The sequence below is a fragment of the Nicotiana tomentosiformis genome, chromosome 7 (genome assembly GCF_000390325.3).
Source record: "Nicotiana tomentosiformis chromosome 7, ASM39032v3, whole genome shotgun sequence".
In the NCBI taxonomy this organism is placed as follows: Eukaryota; Viridiplantae; Streptophyta; class Magnoliopsida; order Solanales; family Solanaceae; genus Nicotiana; species Nicotiana tomentosiformis.
This window is the reverse complement of record NC_090818.1, coordinates 89,470,655-89,493,255: the sequence shown is the minus strand read 5'-3', so window position 1 is coordinate 89,493,255 and position 22,601 is coordinate 89,470,655. Positions and strand designations below refer to the sequence as shown.

At 42.0% G+C, this 22,601-nt stretch overlaps 1 protein-coding gene across 1 annotated transcript; it reads right to left on the bottom strand.

Moving 5' to 3' along the window:
• Nucleotides 1–16,651: 16,651 nt before the first annotated feature.
• On the bottom strand, nucleotides 16,652–17,011 carry LOC138895971 (uncharacterized). The gene has a single exon (XM_070180739.1). It carries the CDS (start codon nucleotides 17,009–17,011, stop codon nucleotides 16,652–16,654), a length of 360 nt encoding a protein of 119 aa, XP_070036840.1.
• Nucleotides 17,012–22,601: the final 5,590 nt, after the last annotated feature.

Sequence of the window (22,601 nt, the reverse complement as noted above, 5' to 3'; positions counted from 1 at the left end):
GAAGGACCTGCTCATTCGAAACATGGCAGAGGAACTCAAGAAACTTACAGGGAGAGTCTAGAGTGTTGAAGGTGGGAAAGGCGTTGAAGGTTTAAACTATGAAGATTTGTGTATTCAGCCAGATGTAGAACTTCCGGAAGGCTACAAACCTCCCAAGTTCGAGATGTTTGATGGAACTGGTGATCCGAAGGTACATCTAAGAACCTACTGCGACAAGCTTGTAGGAGAGGGTAAGAATGAACAAATCCGCATGAAACTGTTCATGCGATGTCTTATAGGAGACGCCTTGTCTTGGTATATCAGTCAAAACCCGAAGAAGTGGGCAAATTGCATAAGTATGGCATTAGATTTCATGGAACAATTCCGGTTCAGCACAGAAAATGCACCAGACATTTTCTATATCCAAAACCTCAAGAAGAAACCGACAGAAACCTTCCGTGAGTATGCTACTCGCTGGAAATCAGAGGCCGCAAAGGTAAGGACAACACTTGAAGAAGAACAAATGAACAAGTTCTTTGTTAGAGCTCAAGATCCACAGTATTATGAAAGGTTGATGGTCATCGAGAATCACAAGTTCTCAGACATCATCAAGTTAGGAGAAAGGATAGAAGAAGGAATCAAGAGTGGAATGGTGACCAATTTTGAGGCACTGCAAGCCACAAATAAAATCTTGCAATTAGGAGGTATCTCAAAGAAAAAAGAAGTGGGTGTTGTGATGATAGCTAGGGCCCTAAGTCTCCCCTCACATACCAAACACCTCCACTCGCATATCAACCCTCACCCCCAAAATACCAATACCCTGCCACCACCTACCATACCTATGACACTCAACCTGCATATTACCATTCACCTCCACACGCCCGCCAAAACTACCCAAATTTTGACCGTAGAACTCCTAGACAATACACCCCAATTGCTGAACCCTAGCCCAACTGTATGAGAGACTGAAGACCGCTGGTTACGTCACCTCTATTCCTATTGTTGCTGTTGAGAACCCTTCCCAGTGGATCAATCCCAAAAAAACTTATGCCTATCATTTAGGCATGAAAGGTCATACCATTGAAGAGTGATGTATGTTAAAAGACAAGATTCAGACACTGATCGACACTAAGGTTATACAAGCAAAAGAAGGCAGCACCAAATGTCCGCAATAACCCTCTCCCGAATCATAGGGGTGAGGGGGTGAACGTGATAGAAATTGATGAGTAATGGGATCAAGAAAGGTCCATCGGACTCATTCGGGAGGGAGTCACTCCTAAAATATCTTCGGTCACCCTCACGCTAGTCGTCGTACAAACCCAGACACCATTTGAGATCGAGGTAACTACACCCTTCACTGTAATGGTAGCTCTCACACCGTCTTACAAGTCTGATGTCGTCCCATAGGATTATGTTGCGGAAGCGAGAAGAAACGGAAAAGCCAAGATGGAAGAAACGGGTGTCGCACAAGATATAACTAGAACTGGCAGAGTTTACACACCTGAGAATCTGGGGGGAATGAGCAAAGAAGCTGCATCTAAGCCGACTGTTGTTGAAACAGGCACTGACGATCTTTGGAGGAAGATACAAGCAAGGGAATACTCTGTTGTTGACCATCAGAACATGACTCCAGCTCAGATATCCATCTTATCACTGTTGCAAAACTCAGACGCACACAAGAATGCCTTGATGAAAGTGTTAAGTGAAGCTTATGTACTCGCTGGAATAACTAGTGGAGAGATGGCTAAAATGGTTGGACAGGTACTGGAGAGTCACAAAATTACTTTCCATGAAGATGAGTTATCGCCAAAAGGGTTGAGTCACAACAAGGCATTGCACATCATAGTGCAATTTGAGGACAAGTTCATCGCCAGGTCCTGATAGATGGAGGATCGAGCCGGAATATATGCCCGTTGACCACTCTAAAAAGATTAGGTAAAGGCCTGCACAAGATACGGATGGGAAGCATGAATGTGAAGGCATTCGACGGATCTCAGAGAGCCATTGTCGGAGAAATCAACTTTGATCTACAAATGGGTCCGACTTGGTTTGATGTCGAAATCCAAGTGCTAGATATATCTGGTACTTATAACTTGTTGTTGGGACGACCATGGATACATGCAGTGGGGGCAGTGGCTTCTACTGTGCACCAGGTGGTAAAGTTTGAGTGGAATCATCAGGAGGTGATCATTCATGGAGACAAAAGCAACCCTATCTACACCAGCCAGACTGTTCCAGTCATAAAAAATGGGAGGTAGTTAGGCGGAGAAACATATCACTGCATTGAGTGGGTGAACGCAACTGAAAAGGATCGATGGTGGAGCAATAAGATAGAAAGCATATTTTTGTGGACGGGATATGAAACAGGCAAAGGTCTTGTCAAAAAGCTTCAGGGGATCACTAAACCCATACAACCACAGTATCATGGCATGACCTTTAGACTCGGGTATGAATATACCGTAGAAGAACATCAGGATTGGATACCGCTATGACGCACCCATTATTATCCGCTGGAACAACCCATACCACCTCTACACCAGACATTCCGTCAGGCTGACATAATGTGGGGATCCGAGAAATATGGGATTTTTGTCGGTATGAGGAGGCTATTTCTGGACGAAGAAGACATGGACTATGATGTAATTGTTGTTGTTGAGGAGGAGGAGGAAGACCTTACCATTCAGACAGTGGGAGAAGGAGCTGTTCTCAAGAACTGGACCGCTACACCATCCCGGGCTCGCCGAGTACCTAGGTAGCCTGGCAAAATTAGCATGACTTGTTTTTACATTATTTTGAGAATTTAAGACATTTTCAGTATTTTATTTTGGAATAATTACTCAAGCCATCGAGTCGTACTTGTTGACAGCTTTAAGCTTTATTAATGCATTATTGCTTTTCGTATTTATTATTATCTTTCTACATTCTTTTCAGCGTAATTAATACATATCCCGATGAACCTACGGCTATGACATGTAATGAGACAATGCAACATAAGGACAGTGATTCGGAAGAATTGGAAGATGAAATAATACCTGAGGAAATTGTCAAAGAAGTAGAAAATTTTGAAAACAAACTGAAGTCTAATTTGGACGAAACTGAGGCCATTAACTTAGGGGATGCTAAAATAGTCAAAGAAGATCGCATAAGCATTCATCTATCACCGTCAGAGAAGGAAGAGTATATCAGGTTCCTAAAGGAATATAAGGATATTTTCGCATGGTCCTACGATGATATGACTGGGTTAAGCATATCCATAGTAGCTCACAAGCTACCTACCAATCCCATGTGTCCACCGGTAAAGTAGAAGCTCAGAAAGTTCAAGCCAGATATGAGTCTGAAGATAAAAGAGGAGGTCACCAAGCAAATCAAATCCAAGGTTCTTCGAGTGGTCGAATACCCGACCTAGTTAGCCAATATTGTGCCGGTTCCGAAGAAAGATGGGAAAGTTAGAGTATGTGTCGATTACCGAGATCTGAACAGAGCAAATCCGAAGTATGATTTCATGTTGCCTAACATACACATACTAATCAAGAACTGCGCCAAGCATGAACTCCAATACTTCATGGATTGCTTCGCAGAATATTATCAGATTTGGATGGACGAAGAGGATGCCGAAAAGATCGATTTATCACACCATGGGGAATATATTGTTACAAAATGATGCCGTTTAGTTTGAAGAACGTTGGGGCCACCTATATGAGGGCCATGATGACTATCTTCCACAATATGATACACAAGGAAATAGAGGTGTGCGTGGATGATGTCATCATCAAATCCAAAAGAAGTTCAGACCATATAGCAGACCTGAAAAGGTTTTTCGATCGACTTCGAAAGTACAATTTGAAGTTGAACCTAGCAAAATGTGCCTTCGAAGTCCCTGTAAATGGCTTGTTGTTGATAATCCATGATGATGTCTGACAATGAAAGGAGTGTGTATGAATTATGAAATACGGTCGGCGTTCCAAGAACGAAATTACACTTAATACCACTAGTTCCAATGAAATCAAAAGATGTGTGAAAGATTATAAAACGAACTGTAACTCCTTTTTATAATAAATGTTTTGGGAGTATCGTTTAGTCAACGAGGAAGGGTAGGTTGAAATAACCTAACCCCAAAACTACACATGCCGGTGTAGGAGTGATTGAGGGGTAAATCCCTGTATTGACGTGTTGAGATTATTCCCCCTTAAATGGGATGAGATTGATGTGTTGAGATTGGTCTCCTTAATTAGGATGAGATGATTGCTAGCAGAAAGTGATGTCGATCCGCATGGCATTGTGGTGACACAGCTTAGCCAATCGGGCTGAGATCGGACGTCATACCGCGCACATGGTGGTGTTGTGATTGGATGTCTCGGGGTGAGATGGCTTAGCCGATCGGGCCGAGATCGGACTCCGTTCTAATAAATATGTGGTATATCGGTACTAAAGATCTCCCAATTTAGAAATATTGGAATTTACTTGAACATTTATCTTCTCTTAACTTGATACTTTAATGTTGTTTGAGGCTCTCATTGATTCCATGTTTCCTTCTCATTTTGCTGTTACTTATTCTATTGAGAGGTTTTTTAGTCTTACATACTAATACTATTTCATATGTACTAACGTCCCTTTTGCCTGGGCGCTGTATCCTTAATGGATGTAGGTGATTCCATAGCAGGCGACGTTGATCACTGATAGTAGTACACCCTCTTCTTAGCTGACTTGGTGAGCCCTTTTTCATTTCGGGGTCTTGTACCTTTTGTCCTCTATGTATAGTATTTTGAGGTATAGCCGGAGCCTTATCGCCGGCATCATCATACTACTCTTGTGTATCCATTAGAGGCTCCGTAGATATAGTGTGGGTTGTATCTTGGTTTTGGGAAAGTTAAACTAAAGGTGTTGTATTTGTATCACATGTTTCCACTTCCAAACTAGTAATGTATAATGTAATATATTTTTGGAAATTATAAATGAAGTAACTAGTGGTAATGAAGTTTTTGTTATTCATGCGATCTCCTCATTGTCTAGTTAATGGAATACATCTTCACTTTGTTCATGGGTACGGTCAGGTAGAAGGCATCAAGTAGGCTTTCTTGACTGGGATATCTCGGTTGTGCGCCGGTCGTGCTCCCCAAGGTCGGGGCATGATAAGCTTGGCATCAGAGCCTAAGGTTTTAAAGTGTCCTAGGAAATCTCGGAGCCGTGTCTAGTAGAGTCTTTATCGGTGTGTTGTCGACTACATCTATAATTAGGAGGCTACTTGGGAATTTAGGAATATCACCCTTCTTTGATGATCTAGAACGTGCAATAGAGCAAATTGTACGACTGTTCCTCCTTTAACTCGTGCATTGATCTAATTTTCAGTATATGGTGCCTAGGAAGAAGGCAAGAAGGCAAGAAATGGCCATATAGCCAATGCTACCCCAGGAGTAGCAGTTGATCCTATACCTGATGATGCTGGTGAGCACCCGAGGGGTAAGGATATTCCCCCAACTACTACTGCATCGCCTGATTCTGCTACTCCTGCTCAGACTGCACCAATCCCTACTTCCACCGAGGGCGCAGCTATTCCACCTTCAGTAGATACTCTGGTTCCACCTCCAGCCCTAGTTTCCAGTCCCGGTGTTTCTGATGGGGACCTTAGGGGAGCCATACAGATGTTGGCTCAGATAGTGGCTTCTTATGCCAGGAGATTGAATGTTGCACCTACTTCTTCCAGTCAGCCAGGGGATTCTGCTCATTCCAGGGTGAATAGGTTTCTTTAGTTGTATCCTCCAGTGTTCACAGGTACTGATCCTAAGGAGGACCCCAGGACTTTATTGATGAGATGCACAAAACTCTCAGAGTTATGCGAGCTACCGAGATATAGGCAGTGGAGTTGGCCTCCTACCACCTGAAAGAGGTGGCCTATTCTTGATTTGAGATGTAGGAGGAGTCCCGTGAGGAGGGGAGCCCTCCGACGAGGTGGAGTGAGTTTGTCGACGCCTTCATTGACCATTTCTTTCCTGACGAGACTAAGGCGACCCATGCCACAGAGTTTGAGAGCTAGAAGCAAGGTAGCATGAGTATGTGGGAGTACAATATGAGATTCGCGCGCCTGTCTAAGTATGCCATTTACATGTTTCCCACTATAGAGGCAAGAGTGTGCCGGTTTGTTCAGGGCCTCAGCCCCTTGGTTATTAATGAGGCCGCTATATGTGCCTTGAATTCTAATATTAACTATGGGAAGATGGTGGCATTTGCTCAAGCCACGGAGACCCTCAAATTGAAGAATAGAAGGGAGCGAGAGAGTAGCAATAAGGCTCGGTCTGCGGGCAACTTTGGTGGTTCTTCCAGTGGTGGTGGTGGTGGTAGGTCAACATTTAGGGGAGGGTCGTTAGGTCCATCCCAGTCCTTTGTTCAGTCTTCAGTTGGTACACTGCCAGCAAGGTCCAGTCAGAGGGCAATAGGGGATCCTACCAACAGGGTCGGCCTGGAGGGAGATTCCAATAGCAGCGGAGGCCCCCAAGCCCTAGGTGTGGGAAGATGCATTTCGGGGCTTGCTTCATGAACCAGCCCATATGCTACGGGTGCGGTATTAGGGGTCACATTTAGAGGGATTGCCGTTCATCCCACCAGAGTGTGGGCAGAGGTACGGCATAGCCAGCCAGTTCTGCAACTATTTCATCCGCAGTACCTCCTCCAGCTCGAGGCACTCCAGCACCCGCAGAGTGTGGTGCAGCTAGGGATGGTGCACAGAGTTCGGGAGGACCCAGCCGGTTCTATGCTATGAGGGGTCGCCAGAGTTCTGAGGCTTCTCCAGATATTGTCACAGGTATTTTGATTGTTCAATCCAATGATGTTTATGCTCTCATAGATCCTGGTTCCACATTGTCATATGTCACTCCTTATGTTGCTATGGAATTTGGGATAGAACCAGAACAGCTTCATGAGCCATTCTCTGTATCTACTTTGGTTGGTGAGTCTATTAAGTCCGCGTGGGTTTATAGGGATTGTGTTGTCACGGTGCATGGTCGGGACACCATGGCCAATCTCATTGAATTGGGGATGGTTGATTTTGATGTAATAATGGGGATGGACTGGCTTTATTCATGTTTTGCCAAACTTGATTGGCGAACCAGAACCGTTAAGTTTGAATTTCCAAATGAGCCAGTTATTGAGTAGAAGGGGGATGATGTAGTGTCGAAGGGTAGGTTTATTTCTTACCTTAGGCCATGAAGATGATCAACAAGGGGTGTATTTACCATTTGGTCCGGGTTACGGACACCGATGATGAGGCACCTACACTTGAGTCTGTACCAGTTGTGAATGAATTTTTGGAGGTTTTTCCTGATGAGCTACCTAAGATCCCACCAAACTGGGAGATTGATTTTGGGATCGATGTGATGCTAGGCACGCAGCCTATATCCATTCCACCCTACAGAATGGCACCAGTGGAATTGAAGTTACTAAAGGAATAATTGAAAGATTTATTAGAGAAGGGTTTTATCCAGCCGAGTGTGTCGCCTTGGGGCGCATCGGTTCTCTTTGTAAGAAAGAAAGATGGATCACTGAGAATGTGTATTGGCTATCGGCATCTCAACAAGGTCACAATCAAGAATAAGTACCCATGACCAAGGATAGATGACTTGTTTGATCAGTTGCAGGGTGCTAATTATTTCTCCAAGATTAACTTAAGGTCGGGTTATCACCAATTGAAGATTAAGGAGCAGGATATTCTGAAAATAGCTTTCAGGACCCGGTATGGGCACTTTGAATTTATGGTGATGTCTTTTCGGCTAACAAATGCCCTGGTAGCTTTCATGGATCTTATGAATCCTATCTTCAAGCTTTTCCTCGACTCCTTTGTGATAGTGTTCATTGATGACATTTTTGTATATTCACGAAGTCAGGAGGACCATGCCTATCATCTCAGGGCAGTTTTGCAAACTCTGTATCAGCACAAGTTGTATGTAAAGTTTTCAAAATGTGAATTTTGGCTCGAATATGTCACATTCTTGGGTCATGTCATCTCTATTGAAGGAATTAAGGTTGATCCTCAGAAGATCACAGTTGTGAAAAATTGGCCTAGACCTACAACTCCAATAGAGATTAGCAGTTTCTTGGGCTTAGTAGGGTATTACAGGAGGTTTGTGGAGGGGTTCTCTACTCTTGCCTCTCCAATGACTAAGTTGATGCAGAAGGTGGTTAAATTCCATTGGTCAGACGCTTGCAAAAAGAGCTTCTAGGAGTTGAAATCAAGATTGACTACAGCACCGGTGTTGACCTTACCAGAGGGTACAGATGGGTTTGCGCTATATTGTGATGCTTAAGGATCGAACTTGGATGTGTATTGATGCAACATGGAAAGGTGATTGCTTATGCTTCTAGGCAACTCAAGAATCATGAGAAGAACTATCCAACACATGACTTAGAGCTTGCGGCGGTGGTTTTTGCATTGAAGATTTGGCTTCCTTATTTGTATGGGGTCCATGTGGATATATTCACAGACCACAAGAGCCTTCAGTATATTTTCAAGTAGAAGGAATTGAATCTGAGGCAGAGAAGATGGCTTGAGTTACTTAAAGATTACAACATCGATATTCTATATCATCCGGGGAAGGCTAATGTTGTGGCGGATGCTCTTAGCCGAAAATCTATGGGTAGTTTGGCTCACTTAGAGGCATATCAAAGGCCGTTGGACAAGGAAGTTCATCAGTTTGCTAGTTTGGGAGTTCATCTTGTGGACTCTAGTGAGGGAGGGGTGATTGTGCAAAATATGGCTGAATCATCGCTTGTTGTGGAAGTCAAGGAGAAGCAATACGATGATCCATAGTTGATGCAGTTGAAGGAGGGGATTCATAGACATAAGACGATGGATGTTTCTCTTGGCATGGAGGATGGTACACTAAGGTACCAAGGGCGATTATGTGTTCCTAATGTAGATGGCCTCCGGGAAAGAATCATGATCGAGGCTCACACTTCCAGGTATTTCGTGCACCCAGGATCTACAAAGATGTACCATGATCTTAATGAAGTCTACTGGTGGAAGGATATGAAGAGGAATGTAGCAGACTTTCATCCGGGGAAGGCTAATGTTGTGGAGGATGCTCTTAGCTGACAATCTATGGGTAGTTTGGCTAACTTAGAGGCATATCAAAGGCCGTTGGCCAAGGAAGTACATCGGTTTGCTAGTTTGGGAGTTCGTCTTGTGGACTCTAGTGAGGGAGGGGTGATTGTGCAAAATAGGGCTGAATCATCGCTTGTTGTGGAAGTCAAGGAGAAGCAATACGACGATCCATTGTTGATGTAGTTGAAGGAGGGGATTCATAGACATAAGACGATGGATGTTTCTCTTGGCATGAAGGATGGTACGCTAAGGTACCTAGGGCGATTATGTGTTCCTAATGTAGATGGCCTCCGGGAAAGAATCATGATCGAGGCTCACACTTCCAGGTATTCCGTGCACCCAGGATCTACAAAGATGTACCATGATCTTAATGAAGTCTATTGGTGGAAGGATATGAAGAGGAATGTAGCAGACTTTGTGGCAAAATGTCCAAATTGTCAACAAGTAAAGGCCGAACATCAAAGGCCCGGTGGGTTGGCACAGATGTGGAAATGGGAGATGATCAATATGGACTTTGTGGTGGGGCTACCTCGCACGCCTCACAAGTTTAACTCGATTTGAGTGATTGTGGACTGACTCACGAAGTCAGCACACTTCTTACCTGTTAAGGCTACCGACACAGCAGAATAATATGCTCAGTTGTATATCAAGGAAATAGTCAGGTTGCACCGCACTCTAGTTTCTATTATCTCAGATCGAGGGACACAATTCACAGCTAATATTTGAAAGAAATTTCAGCAAGATTTGGGTACTCAGGTGAATCTTAGTACAGCCTTTCATCCACAGACAAACAGGCAGACAGAGCGAACTATTCAGACGCTTGAGGATATGTTGCGCGCTTGTGTTCTTGAGGATTATTTTCCACTCATAGAATTTGCGTACAACAATATTTACCACGCTAGCATTCATATGACACCGTTTGAGGCCCTGTATGGTAGAAGATGTAGATCTCCCATTGGGTGGTTCGAGATTGGGGAAACGAGGTTGATTGGGCCAGATCTCGTGTATTAGGCTATGGAAAAGGTTAAGGTCACTAAGGAATGGTTAAAAACTACTCAGAGTCGCCAAAAGTCCTATTCGGATGTGTGTCGTAGGGATTTAGAGTTCAAAGAGGATGATTGGGTATTCTTGAAGATTTCCCCCATGAAGGGTATAATGCGGTTTGGGAAGAGAGGGAAACTGAGTCTGAGGTATGTTGGACCGTACAGAATCATTCAGAGGATTGGTTAGGTGTCTTACAGGCTTGAGTTACTACCAGAGATGTTGTTTGTACACCTGGTGTTTCATGCATCTATGCTGAAGAAGGTAATTGGAGACCCGTCACTTATTGTTCTGGTTGAGACTGTCGATGTTAATGAAGAATTGACTTATGAAGAGATTCTAGTTGCCATTCTTGATAGGCAAGTCCGAAAGCTGAGAAACAAAGAGATTGCCTCAGTGAAAGTGTTATGGAGAAACCAACAGGTCGAAGAGGCCACTTGGGAGGCCGAGGAAGAGATGAAGAAGAAGAAGTACCCACATTTGCTTGAATAGCTATGTAGTTGTGTTCTATGAAAATGTTAAAAGCTAACTTTCTACAAATTATGTTTCCCTTGTACAGCTTATGTTAAGGATACTCATTTTTGGTAATATAATGTTTATGGCATTGTGGTCGGTGTTGTTTCCATGTTGTGTTACATTGTTGCGTTATGGTTATGCTGTTAGGACTGGTTTTTAGGATTCTACGACAAGTGGATATGCCCAATTACAGAGGAGACTCTGGAAAAAAATTTGGAAATTTAGGGAGTTAGTCAAAATTTGGAATTGCTGTGTGTGAAGTAATAGTTGAGTCACATTGGATGCTAATAGCAGAGTTTAATCTTATTCGAGGACGAATGATCCTAAGCGGGGGAGGATGTAAGGCCTCGTAAGATTTTACCTAGAACCCAGCAACATCTAGGTTGGTTTAAACAGCTATTTTGGAGAGAGGGTATTATCTTAGAGAGAGAGAGAGAGAAGGAAGCCCCAACCCCTTTGCTCATCAATTTTTGCCCCAATCTTGAAGATTCAAGGGAATCACTCACTAGACCATCAACTATCCGGGTAATACTTTGTTCTAAAAACCTTCATGCAATTATTATGAATTAAAATAAGTTGTAGAGTTAGAGGTAGGCCATGCATGTGCCAATAAGGGGTAGTATGTGAGGTTGTCGAACTAATATGGGTAAACTCTTGGTGTTGAATTGGTTGTGGGGTGAAGGAAATCTTGTAGAAGAACTTTGGGGTTTGATAAAATGCTTAAATGGGCTAAACCCATGAACCTCTTCCTAATTATGGTTCGATTTTGTCGTCTCTCTGATAGAATAAAGTTGCTAGAATTTTTGAAACATTGTAGTAATTTAAGGAAAGCTCAAGCGAGGTATGTTGGCTAAACCTCTCTTTTAGAATCGAATCCCATGATGTTCTCGTAAGTCTCAAGTGTGATTGGCCCATGATTCTTATTCCTCACGTCCCGAGTTATTCCTAATAAATCCGATTATTCCAAATAAGCATTGTGTCGGAAATTATATGCTCAAAATATGTTTCAATTGCTCCTATCATATTATGATCTCCTTCGGGAATGTGTTCAAGTATGGTTTGTGTATTAAAATGTTATGATTTTAATTCGTGTTTCAAATAAAAGTTATTATGACAAATTGCAAAAGAAAACTCAATGTGCTTAAAACTCTTAATGCCCATATGTGTACTTAAAGTCTTGATTAGAAATGGCTTGTTGTTGATAAACCATGATGATGTCTGACAGTAAAAGGAGTGTGTATGAAATATGAAATACGGCTGACGTGCCAAAAACGAAATTACACTTGTGGCCACTAGTGCCAATGAAATGAAAAGATGTGTGACAGATTATGAAACGAACTGTAACTCTTTTTTATAATAAATGTTTTGGGAGTATCGTTTAGTCACCGATGAAGGGTAGGTTAAAATAACCTAACCCCAAAACTACACGTGCCGGTGTAGGAGTGATTGAGGGGTAAATCCCCGTATTTACGTGTTAAGATTATTTCCCTTTAAATGGGATGAGATTGATGTGTTGAGATTGCTCCCCTTAATTGGGATGATATGATTTCTAGCGGAAGGTGATGTCGATCCACAAGGCATTGTGGTGAGACGGTTTAGCCGATCGGGCCGAGATCGAACGTCATATCGCGCACATGGTGATATTGTGATTGGATGTCTCGGGGTGAGATGGCTTAGCCGATCGGGCCGAGATCGGACTCCTTGCTAATAACACAGTGGTATATCGGTACTAAAGATCTCCCAACTTAGAAATATTGGAATTTACTTGAAAATTTGTCTTCTCTTAACTTGACACTTTAATGTTGTTTGAGGCTCTCATTGATTCCATGTTTCCTTCTCATTTTACTGTTACTCGTTCTATTAAGAGGGTGTTTAGTCTTACATACTAGTACTATTCCATATGTACTAACGTCCCTTTTGTTGGGTCCCTGCATCATTAATGGATGCAGGTGGTTCCACAGCAGGCGGCATTGATCAGTGATAGCAGTACACCCTCTTCTCGGCTGACTTGGTGAGCCCCATTGCATTTTGGGGTCTTGTACCTTTTGTCCTCTATGTATAGTGTTTTGAGGTATAGCCGGAGCCTTGATGTTGGCATCATCATACTACTCTTGTATATACATTAGAGGCTCCGTAGACATAGTGTGGGTCGTATCTTGGTTTTGGGAAATTTAAACTAAAGGTGTTGTATTTGTATCATACGTTTCCACTTCCAAACTATTAATGTGTAATGTAATATATTTTTGGAAATTGTAAATGAAGTAACTAGTGGTAATGAAGTTTGTGTTATTCATGCGATCTCCTCATTGTCTAGTTAATGGAATACATCTTCACTTTGTTTATGGGTACGGTCGGGTAGAAGGCATCAAGTAGGCTTGCTTGACATGGATATCTCGGTTGAGCACCGGTCGCGCTCTCCAAAGTCAGGGCGTGACAAAACCTGTGCAGTTATATATCAAGAAGTATCAAAATAACAGATAAAGAATCAAATATATCAACGGGATAGGAACATGAGAAAGGGGTAACAGACGGAAACATAAAGTAAAGTATCACTAAGTAAATCACTTTCAATAATAAATAGCGAAACCAAAAGGCCAATTTCACATTCATGCTTTTAAACTAATCCTCACATTCATGCTTTTAAACACATTCATGCTTTTAAATTCATTCCAAATGTCAAGGTAAAGAGCAATGAAATGAACAAAATTGCAAGGCATCACCCTTCATGCTTTTAAACTCATCCTCACATGATAATATAAAAGCAAGTTCACGGTATCATCCTTCATGCTTTTACTCTGTGCTTTTACTCTCATCCTCATATAATAATATAAAAGAAAGTGCATGACATCACCCTTCATGCTTTTATTCTCATCATCACATTATAATATAAAAGCAATTGCATGGCATCACCTTCCATGCTTTATCCTCATGTTAACTCAAGCAATAATATCAATATGTAAATAAGGCACGAAAACACCCTTCGTGTGCAATCACTCTTCCTCACAAGCGCGGCAACACCCTTCGTGCATTTTTCTCTTCCTCACCAAGCAATTAAATATAAAACATTACCTAGCAAGGTGGGAATAAAATTCAACATCAACAATAGAAGTTGAACACAATTCATCATATGAAAACCTTCCAACAATTAGCACCAACAACCAATCAACAATTCAATGATCCCAACATAGAAAATAACATTAACACGAGTAATTAAGAATTAAACAATCTATCTAAAGCATGAAAAATATAATACACAAATAAGGCTAATTCTACCCTCATGCTTATCCATGGCCAACGCATATACACCTGTCACCTTGCATATACATTGTTCCCAACACATAGATCACACAGCAAATAGACTCGATTCTACCATATTTTCCTCAAATCAAGGTTAACCAAAAAACTTACATATTTTTGAAATACAATCAACAATCCAACACGATTTTTCCATTAGAACAAGCCTCCAAATCAATCGAATCTAGTCAAATATCGTTCAAATAATTCAAAACAAGGTTCAATCCTAATCATGATTGAAAAAGTCAATAAAAAGTAAACTCGGGCCCATGTGGTCAAAATTTAAAATTATGACCAAATCACAATTACCCATTCACCCCCGAGTCGGAATATCTGATTTGTTTCAAAATCTGACCTCAATTTGGGGTCTAAATCTTAATTTTACAAAATCCCAAAATTCTATCCAAAATCCCCAATACCTACTTTAAAATTCATAGATTTAATATTGAAATTCATGTAAAAGTAATGAAAATTGATTGAAAACAAGTTAAAATTACTAATCTATGAATTTGAGAAGAAATTGCTCCCCAAAAATCACTTCTATGGAGTCTAGGGTTCAAAAATGGTGTAAAATAGGCTAAGTCCCGAAATCCCAACATTTTACCCAGCAACAGATGTTGCAATTGTGAACTCTTGTTCGTAATTGTGATGTTCGCAAAAGAGAACAACTGGCCGCAATTGCGAACCATTCTCTGGGCCTCCAATATCGCAAAAGTGATTAAATCCTCGCAAACGCGAACCCTGGGCAGTCCACAAATGCAAACAATGCTTGGCAAATGTGAAGTTGCCCCCTAAATCCACACTGTCGCAAATGTGACTGCTTCATTGCAAATGCGAAGCCACCCTGTATGAATATGTGATAAAAATTTCACAAATGCAATGTGCTAGCCCTCATCCCATCTTCACAAATACAAGAAATCACTCGCAAAAGCAATGCTCGCATTTGCAAGCAGAAATGCGAGATTTGCAGACTAACCACACCAGAGTTCTTTAGTTGTTCCAAAACACTTCTGAAACTCAACTGAGCCCCTCGGGCTATAATCCGTACATTCACACAAGTGTAATAACATCATACAAACTCGCTCTCTATCTCAAATTAACAAAATAACATCAAATATAAAGAATCTATCATAAAAACTCAACATTTTCAAGTTCAAAACTCATTTTCCAACTTTTTACATAACGTGCCGAAATGGCCTCAGGTCACCCGGGACCCCAACCAAACATGCGTACAAGTCCAAAATCATCATACGAACCTACTGAAATCGTCAAAATATCAATCTGAGGTCGTTTACCAAAAACGCCAACAGTGAACAACTCTAGTCATTTTTAAAGTTAAAAATCACATTTTCTTCAAAATCTCACATATAAACTTTCCAGAAATTAACACAGACCACGCACATAAGTCATAAATCATCAAATAAGGATATGCGAGGTCTTGGAACAAAGAAAAAGGATCAAGTACTCAAAATGACCTATCGGGTCGTTACATTCTCTACCTCTAAAAGATACTTTCGTCCTTGAACGGACATCGAAATGTACATGGACTGGTAAAAAGGTGCGGGTATCTACTACTCACATAGGACTCAGACTCTCAAGTAGTCTCCTCAATAGGTTGACCTCTCCAACTCACTTTCACAAAAGCAAAACTCTTAGATCTTAAATTTCAAACATGCCAGCCTAGAATGGCCACCGGTTCTTCCTCATTGGTCAAATTCTCATCAAGCTGCACTGTGCTGAAGTCCAAAATATGCGACTTATCTTCATGATACTTCCGAAGCATGAAGACGTGAAATACCGAATGTACCCCCTCTAGGCTAGGAGGCAATGCAGGCCTATAAGCAACCTCTCATACTCTCTCAAAGATTTCAAATGGGCCAATAAACCTCGGGCTCAACTTGCCCTTCTTCCCAAATCGCATCATGCCCTTCATAGGAGACACTCAGAGAAGAACCTTCTCACCTTCCATGTAAGCCAAATCTTGAACCTTCCGGTCCGCATAACTCTTTTTCCTGGACTGAGTTGTACGAAGTCGCTCCTGAATCACGTTCACCTTCTCCAAAGCATCACGAACCATGTATGTACCCAACAGGGCTCAAACCAACTAACTGGAGAACGACATCGCCTCCCATATAAGGCCTTATATGGAGCCATCTGGATACTCGATTGATAGTTATTGTTGTAAGCGAATTCCGCTAGAGGTAGAAACTTGTTCCACTGACCCCCGAAATCCATAAAGCATGCCCACAACATGTCCTCCAAAATCTAAATAGTATGCTCAGACTGTCCGTCCATCTGAGAATGAAATGCGGTACGCAGCTCAACCCGCGTGCCCGTCTCACGCTGCACAACTCTCCAAAAGTGTAAAATGAACTGCGTGCCCCGGTCCGAAATGATAGAAAAGGTATACTATGTTGGCGGATAATCTCCAGGATGTAAATCTAAGCCAATCACTCTAAAGAATAGGATGTCAACACTGGAATGAAGTGTGTGGAATTAGTCAACCGGTCCACAATAACCCAATAAATATCATACTTCCTCAAGGTCCGTTATAAGCCTACCAAATAGTCCATGGTGATGCGCTCCCATTTCCACTCCAGTATCACCAACATTTAAGTCAACCCACCTAGTTTATGTTGTTCATACTTCACCTGTTGATAATTCAAACACTGAGATACATGTCCAACAATGTCTTTCTTCATCTTTTGCCACTAATAGTGTAGCTTCAAGTCATACATCTTCGTGACACCTGGGTGAATGGAACCGTAAACTATGAGCCTCCTCAAGGATAAACTCTCTCAACCCATCAACATTCGGAACACAAATCTGGCCCTGAGGCCGCATAACACCATCATCTCCAATCACCACCTTCTTAGCACCACCCCGCTGCACCATATCTTTCAACACTAACAAGTGAGGATCATCAAAATGGTAAGCCTTAATGCACTCCAACAATGATGACCGGGCAACAACACAAGCAAGAACCCTTCTAGGCTCCGAAATATCCAACCTCACAAATCGGTTTGCGAAAGCCTGAACATCCATCGCTAATGGCCTCTCCATTACCGGTAAGAATGCCAAACTTCCCATGCTCTCTGCCTTCCTATTCAAGGCATCAACCACTATATTAGCCTTGCCCGAATGATATAATATGGTGATATCATAGTCTTTCAATAACTCCAAGCATCTTCACTGCCTCAAATTAAGATTCTTCTGCTTGAATAGATGCTAAAGACTTCGATGGTCGGTATACACCTCACATGGAACGCCGTATACATAGTGCCTCTAAATCTTGAGCACGTGAACAATAACTACAAACTCCAAATCATGCACAAGGTAGATCTTCTCATGGACCTTCAACAAACAAGACGTGTAGGAAATTACCCTACCATCCTGCATCAATACCGTGCCAAGTCCAATACATGATTCATCACAATACACAATATAAGATCCCGAACCTGTGGGCAACACCAACACAGGGACTGTAGTCAAGGTAGTCTTGAGCTTATGAAATCTCTCTTAACACTCGTCGGACCATCTGAAAAGAGCACCTTCTGGGTCAAATTGGTCAATAGGGCTGAGATAGATGAAAACTCGTCCATGAACGGGCGATGATAACCTGCCAAACCCAAGAAGCTCTGAATCTCTTTAACTGAAGTAGGTGTAGGCCAGTTCTGAACTACCTCTATCTTCTTAGGGTCCACCTTGATACCCTTGGAAAGCACAACATGACGCAAAAAGGCAACTAAGTCTAACAAGAACTCATACTTCAAAAATATGGCATATAGTTGACGATCCATCAAAGTCTGAAGTACAATCCGTAGGTGCTACTCATGCCCCTCTCGACTACGAGAGTAAACTAGAATATCATCAATGAAGACAATCACGAAGGAATCCAAATAAGGCTTGATCACTCTGTTCATCGAATCCATGAAGGTTGTTGGGGCATTAGTCAAGCCAAATGACATCACCAAGAACTCGCAGTTACCATAACGAGTCCTAACAGTTGTCTTAGGGACATCTGATGCCCTAGTCTCCACCTAATGGTAGACAGATCTCAAACCAATCTTGTAAAATACCTTAGCACCCCGAAGCTGGTAAAAATATCATTAATCCTAGGCAATGAATACTTGTTCTTGATAGTGGCTTTGTTCAATTGCCAATAGTCTTTGCACATACTCATCAATCCGTCCTTTTTCTTAACAAACAACACCGGCATACTCCAAGGTGAAACACTAGGTCTAATGAATCCCTTGTCAAGTAAATCTTACAAAAGATCCTTCAATTCTTTCAACTCAGCTAGAGCCATATATTTCGGTGGAATAGAAATACACTGAGTGTCTGAAACCAAGTCAATGCAAAAGTCAATATCCCTGTCGGGTGGCATACCCGACAAATCTGTACGAAATACCTCAGGAAACTCACTCACAATCGGTACCAAATTTATAAAAGGAACCTCTGCAATAGAATCTCGGAAATAAGCCAAATACACCAAATACCTCTTCTCGACCATACGTCGAGCCTTCAAATATGAAACCACCTGTCACGACCCAAATCGGAGGGCCGCGACGGGCACCCGGTGCCTTACTCAACCGAGTACCAATGTAACGTATCTTTCGTATCACACCATCATGGGTAAATGATCTGGAAAGGTTGTCATGAGATAACTAGAATTAAACATATGAGAATACTCGACATAGGACGACCCAATATGGCATACAAACTTATACATGTGACATATGTGCCTATAAGGCTGACATGATCATTTGTACACTCAAAACATAGAACGACAAGTCTATACAAGTATCCATATACATGATATCAGTCTACAAGCCTCTAAGAGTACATGAACATCATAAAGGTCAGGACAGGGCCCCGCCATACCAATCAATACATGTCCAAATCATACTGACCAAATAGGCAACTCCGGAGCAAGTGGAGTGCATCTACACCTTCTGCTAAGCTGATAGCCTACTAGGAGGACTGTTAACCTGTTTATCGGGACGTCGGTATAAATAAAGTACCGAGTATGTAAGGCATCAAAAGTAATATATAAAAGACATGAAAAAAACATGGAGTAAAGGACTCAACCTATAATTCTAAATAGCTCAGTGAATTATGAAACCTTTATAGTGTTATGTATATGCGTATAAATGTCATATCATGCATAGGTATATGCGTACATAACATCCTCAAACCTCTAAGGGCATACCATCATATCATTTCGGCCTCTGTGGGCGAAATCATCAACGTATACCAGTTGATCAGGTGGTGGTGCATATATAATGCCATAACCTTTCCCCATACCCCATATACATATAATATATGCGTATATAACGACATATGTTCATGGCTCAATATACATTTATAAATGAATGCAATGCATAAGAAGTAAGTCAATAAGATCTCTCGGGATGTCATAAGATCAATATGCCTTCGGTTAATATCACGAAGTAAACTTTATCAACTTCATATTTTTTGAGACCCATGAATAGATGATATAATAATAGTACATATGGGGAATCAAGAACATAGGCAACCCTAGTACTTCTAAGAATAGAGTCATTTTTGAAAGTTGGGTGTTTGCTCGTTTTGTTGTATCATTTGGATTATGCCAAAAGGAAACAAGGGATAGCCTTAACATAGCTTAACTCCGTTGAATCATTAATACCTTCCAAGAAATTCTTCAAACAACTCAACTCAATCTACCATAGCATAAGGAGATTCAAAATCAGTATTGAGTAAAGGCTAAGTCCGTAATATAAACTAGTAGCTCGTTTATGTAAATTTGGGCAGCATCTCCCCTGTAATAAGGGGCTCCTCCAATATCATATATCAACAACAACAACTAGAAAAATCCAGCAACATATAAATATCAATAACAAGACACCATATAACAACAACAAGTCACAACTACTTCACGATGAGCGGCAAGCTCCGATTGGAATCCGTATAACCCATATCACCCCTTATAGACTTCTTACATTAACTTAACAGTATCATTAACATGATAATGAAGTCATTCATCAATGATTCCATCCTTATACCATATATTTATAAATAAGGAAAAAATCCACAACTCCAACCATCTTCAATTAGCAATTGTATTCACTAGTTTATGTCTAGTCCATCCATTTAACTTAATCAACATCAATATAACCTTAAGCACGTGCAAAAACACAATACACATACCTCCTACAGTATCTTCAAGCCGAAATCCAACTTATATTTACCTTACAACAGCCCCCAATGGCAACACAACCTCAAAGAGGTATTGTTCTTCACTAGAACTAACTTTTGATGTTGAAATATGGTGTAATCACTTTGGAATCACTTCAAACCCTTATGGTATCTATTTAGGAGGGTTAGGAGAAGTTTGGAGATGAAGTAAGTCGACCACCGCCTAAGTGAGCAAAAAATAGGCGTCCTAATCATTTATAAAGTAAAATAGGTCAACCACCGCCTAAGTGTGTCCCATTGGGAGCTGCCTACGCGGTCTCGCATTTCTGAGCTTATATCAATTGTCTTACAACGTACTCTTACATATGAAAATATGGGGTGTAAACACCACCCTACTAATGGAGTGACCAAGGGTCCCTCTCCACTCTAATCTAGGCAATCCTGACATGACTAAGGTCACATTTCTTGGCATGACAATCCAAGATAGCGTGATACGGGGACAACCAATCCATACCAAGAATGACCTCAAAATCCACCATGTTCAGCAACAAAAGATCAACTATGGTATCAAAGCCATTAATAGTAACAATGCAAGACCTGTAAACCTGATTTACTACTGTAGAATCTCCGACCGGTGTAGACATAGAAAAAGTAACATCAAGAGAATCACGAGGCATACTCAAATGCGAAACAAAATATGAAGACACATAAGAATTTATAGAACCCGGATCAAACAATACGGAAGCATCTCTACGATAGAATGAGATAATACCTGTAATAACAATATCGAACGAGTATACCTCAGGTCTAGCTGGAAATGCATAACAGCGCGGTCGTGCCCCACCAACCTGGCCTCCACCCTTGGGACGACCTCTCACTAACTGGTCTTCACCTCTAACTGACTGCCCCCACCTCGAGCTTTCTGACCTAGCCTCTAGCAGGTTGTGCGGGTAGTGGGGCCATTGGTGCCGGAACTATGGCACGAGTACCTTACTGTAGCATACTACTCTGTGACCAAGGGAAAAACTTCGCAATATGCCTCATATCCTCACATGTATAACAAGCCCTCGACTGACGTGACTGCTGACCCTAGAATTATCCCTATCGACCAGAATAACCACAAGTGTAACTCTATATTAGAGGTGCACTAACTGGAGTTGGAGGCGCATTGTATGCTAGGTGCTCAGAATGAGATCCATAAGTTCTGTGGATGCCTGAAGTACAATGGGAGACCTGTAGAGTTGACTGACCCGGCTCAATAGGATGGCCTCTACAAAAGGAGCCCCTACCTCCAAACAAGGCACCACTGAATCCTCTAAAATGATGGGGCCTCTTGTTTGAGGTCATCTCTCTAGCCTGGCTTCTGATGCGCTCGATCCTCCTGGCTATCTCCACTACCCGAGTAAAAGAAATCTCATCTTCAGTCTCCATCTAAAGTCTGATGCCATATGAAAGACCATCAATGAACCTTCGCACCTTCTTCCTCTCAGTAAGGATCAGGATAGTTGCATGGCATGACAAATCCATAAATCTGGTCTCATATTGGGTAACAGTCATGTTACCCTGCTGAAGGCGCTCAAACTGACTACGCACTCCTCTCTCTAGGTGAAGGGGATAAACTTCTCTACGAACATCTGCGAGAACTGTTCCCATGTAAGAGGAGGTGACCCCATTGGCCTGCCCTGCACATACACCTTCCACCACCTATTGGCAGAACCATGCATCTGAAATACTGTGAAATCAACTCCGTTGGACTCCACTATATCCATGTTGTGCAAGATCTCATGGAAACAATCTAAGAAGTCTTGTGGGTCCTCAGAAAGTGTACCACTATAGTGAGGGGGATACAAATTGGTGAACCTTTACAACCTCTTCAGCTCATCAGCTGACATTGCGGGTATGTCCCTAGGTTGTGTAGCAACTACAAGCTGAACTGCCCCAAGTGGTAGAGTTGTTGGGGTCTGATACCCATGAGCCATCTACTCTGGAGTGTGGGTAGCAGGAGTCTGGGCACCTCCCCTAGCCTGAGAAACGGCTGGTGCCACAGGAAACACATTGGCCTGAGCCATACTCTCCATGAGTCCAACCATGCGGACTAAGGCATTTTAAAGCGCTAGATAGCAATGAACCCCTCTGGGACCTGAGTTGGCCCTACTAGCTCAGTCAAATAGGGATCTCCTCATCCTGCTTAATCTGAGGCTCGACAACAGGTGCCTCTACGCGTGCTCTAGGTTGAGCTCTAGCTCTACCTCTGCCCCAACCCTTACCCCTTGTAGTGGCTGCAATCTGGAGCTTCCGCTCCTGATCAGTTGCGGATGATGTGCGCGTGCTCACCATCTGTGAGAGAATAAGTGAAGTTTGATTTTCACTCCGTGATAGAATAAAGTCGCACGATAGAAAAAGAAAGAAAGGGAAGTTTCCTAAAGCCTTATAGCCTCTAGAAGATAAGCACATACGTCCCTGTACCAATCCTCAAGACTCTACTAAGCTTGTTGATGAC

Bases quoted from the DNA above. Each gene is read 5' to 3' on its own strand.
- LOC138895971 (XM_070180739.1), bottom strand. From the start codon at position 17,011: ATGGGAAGTTTGGCATTCTTACCGGTAATGGAGAGGCCATTAGCGATG.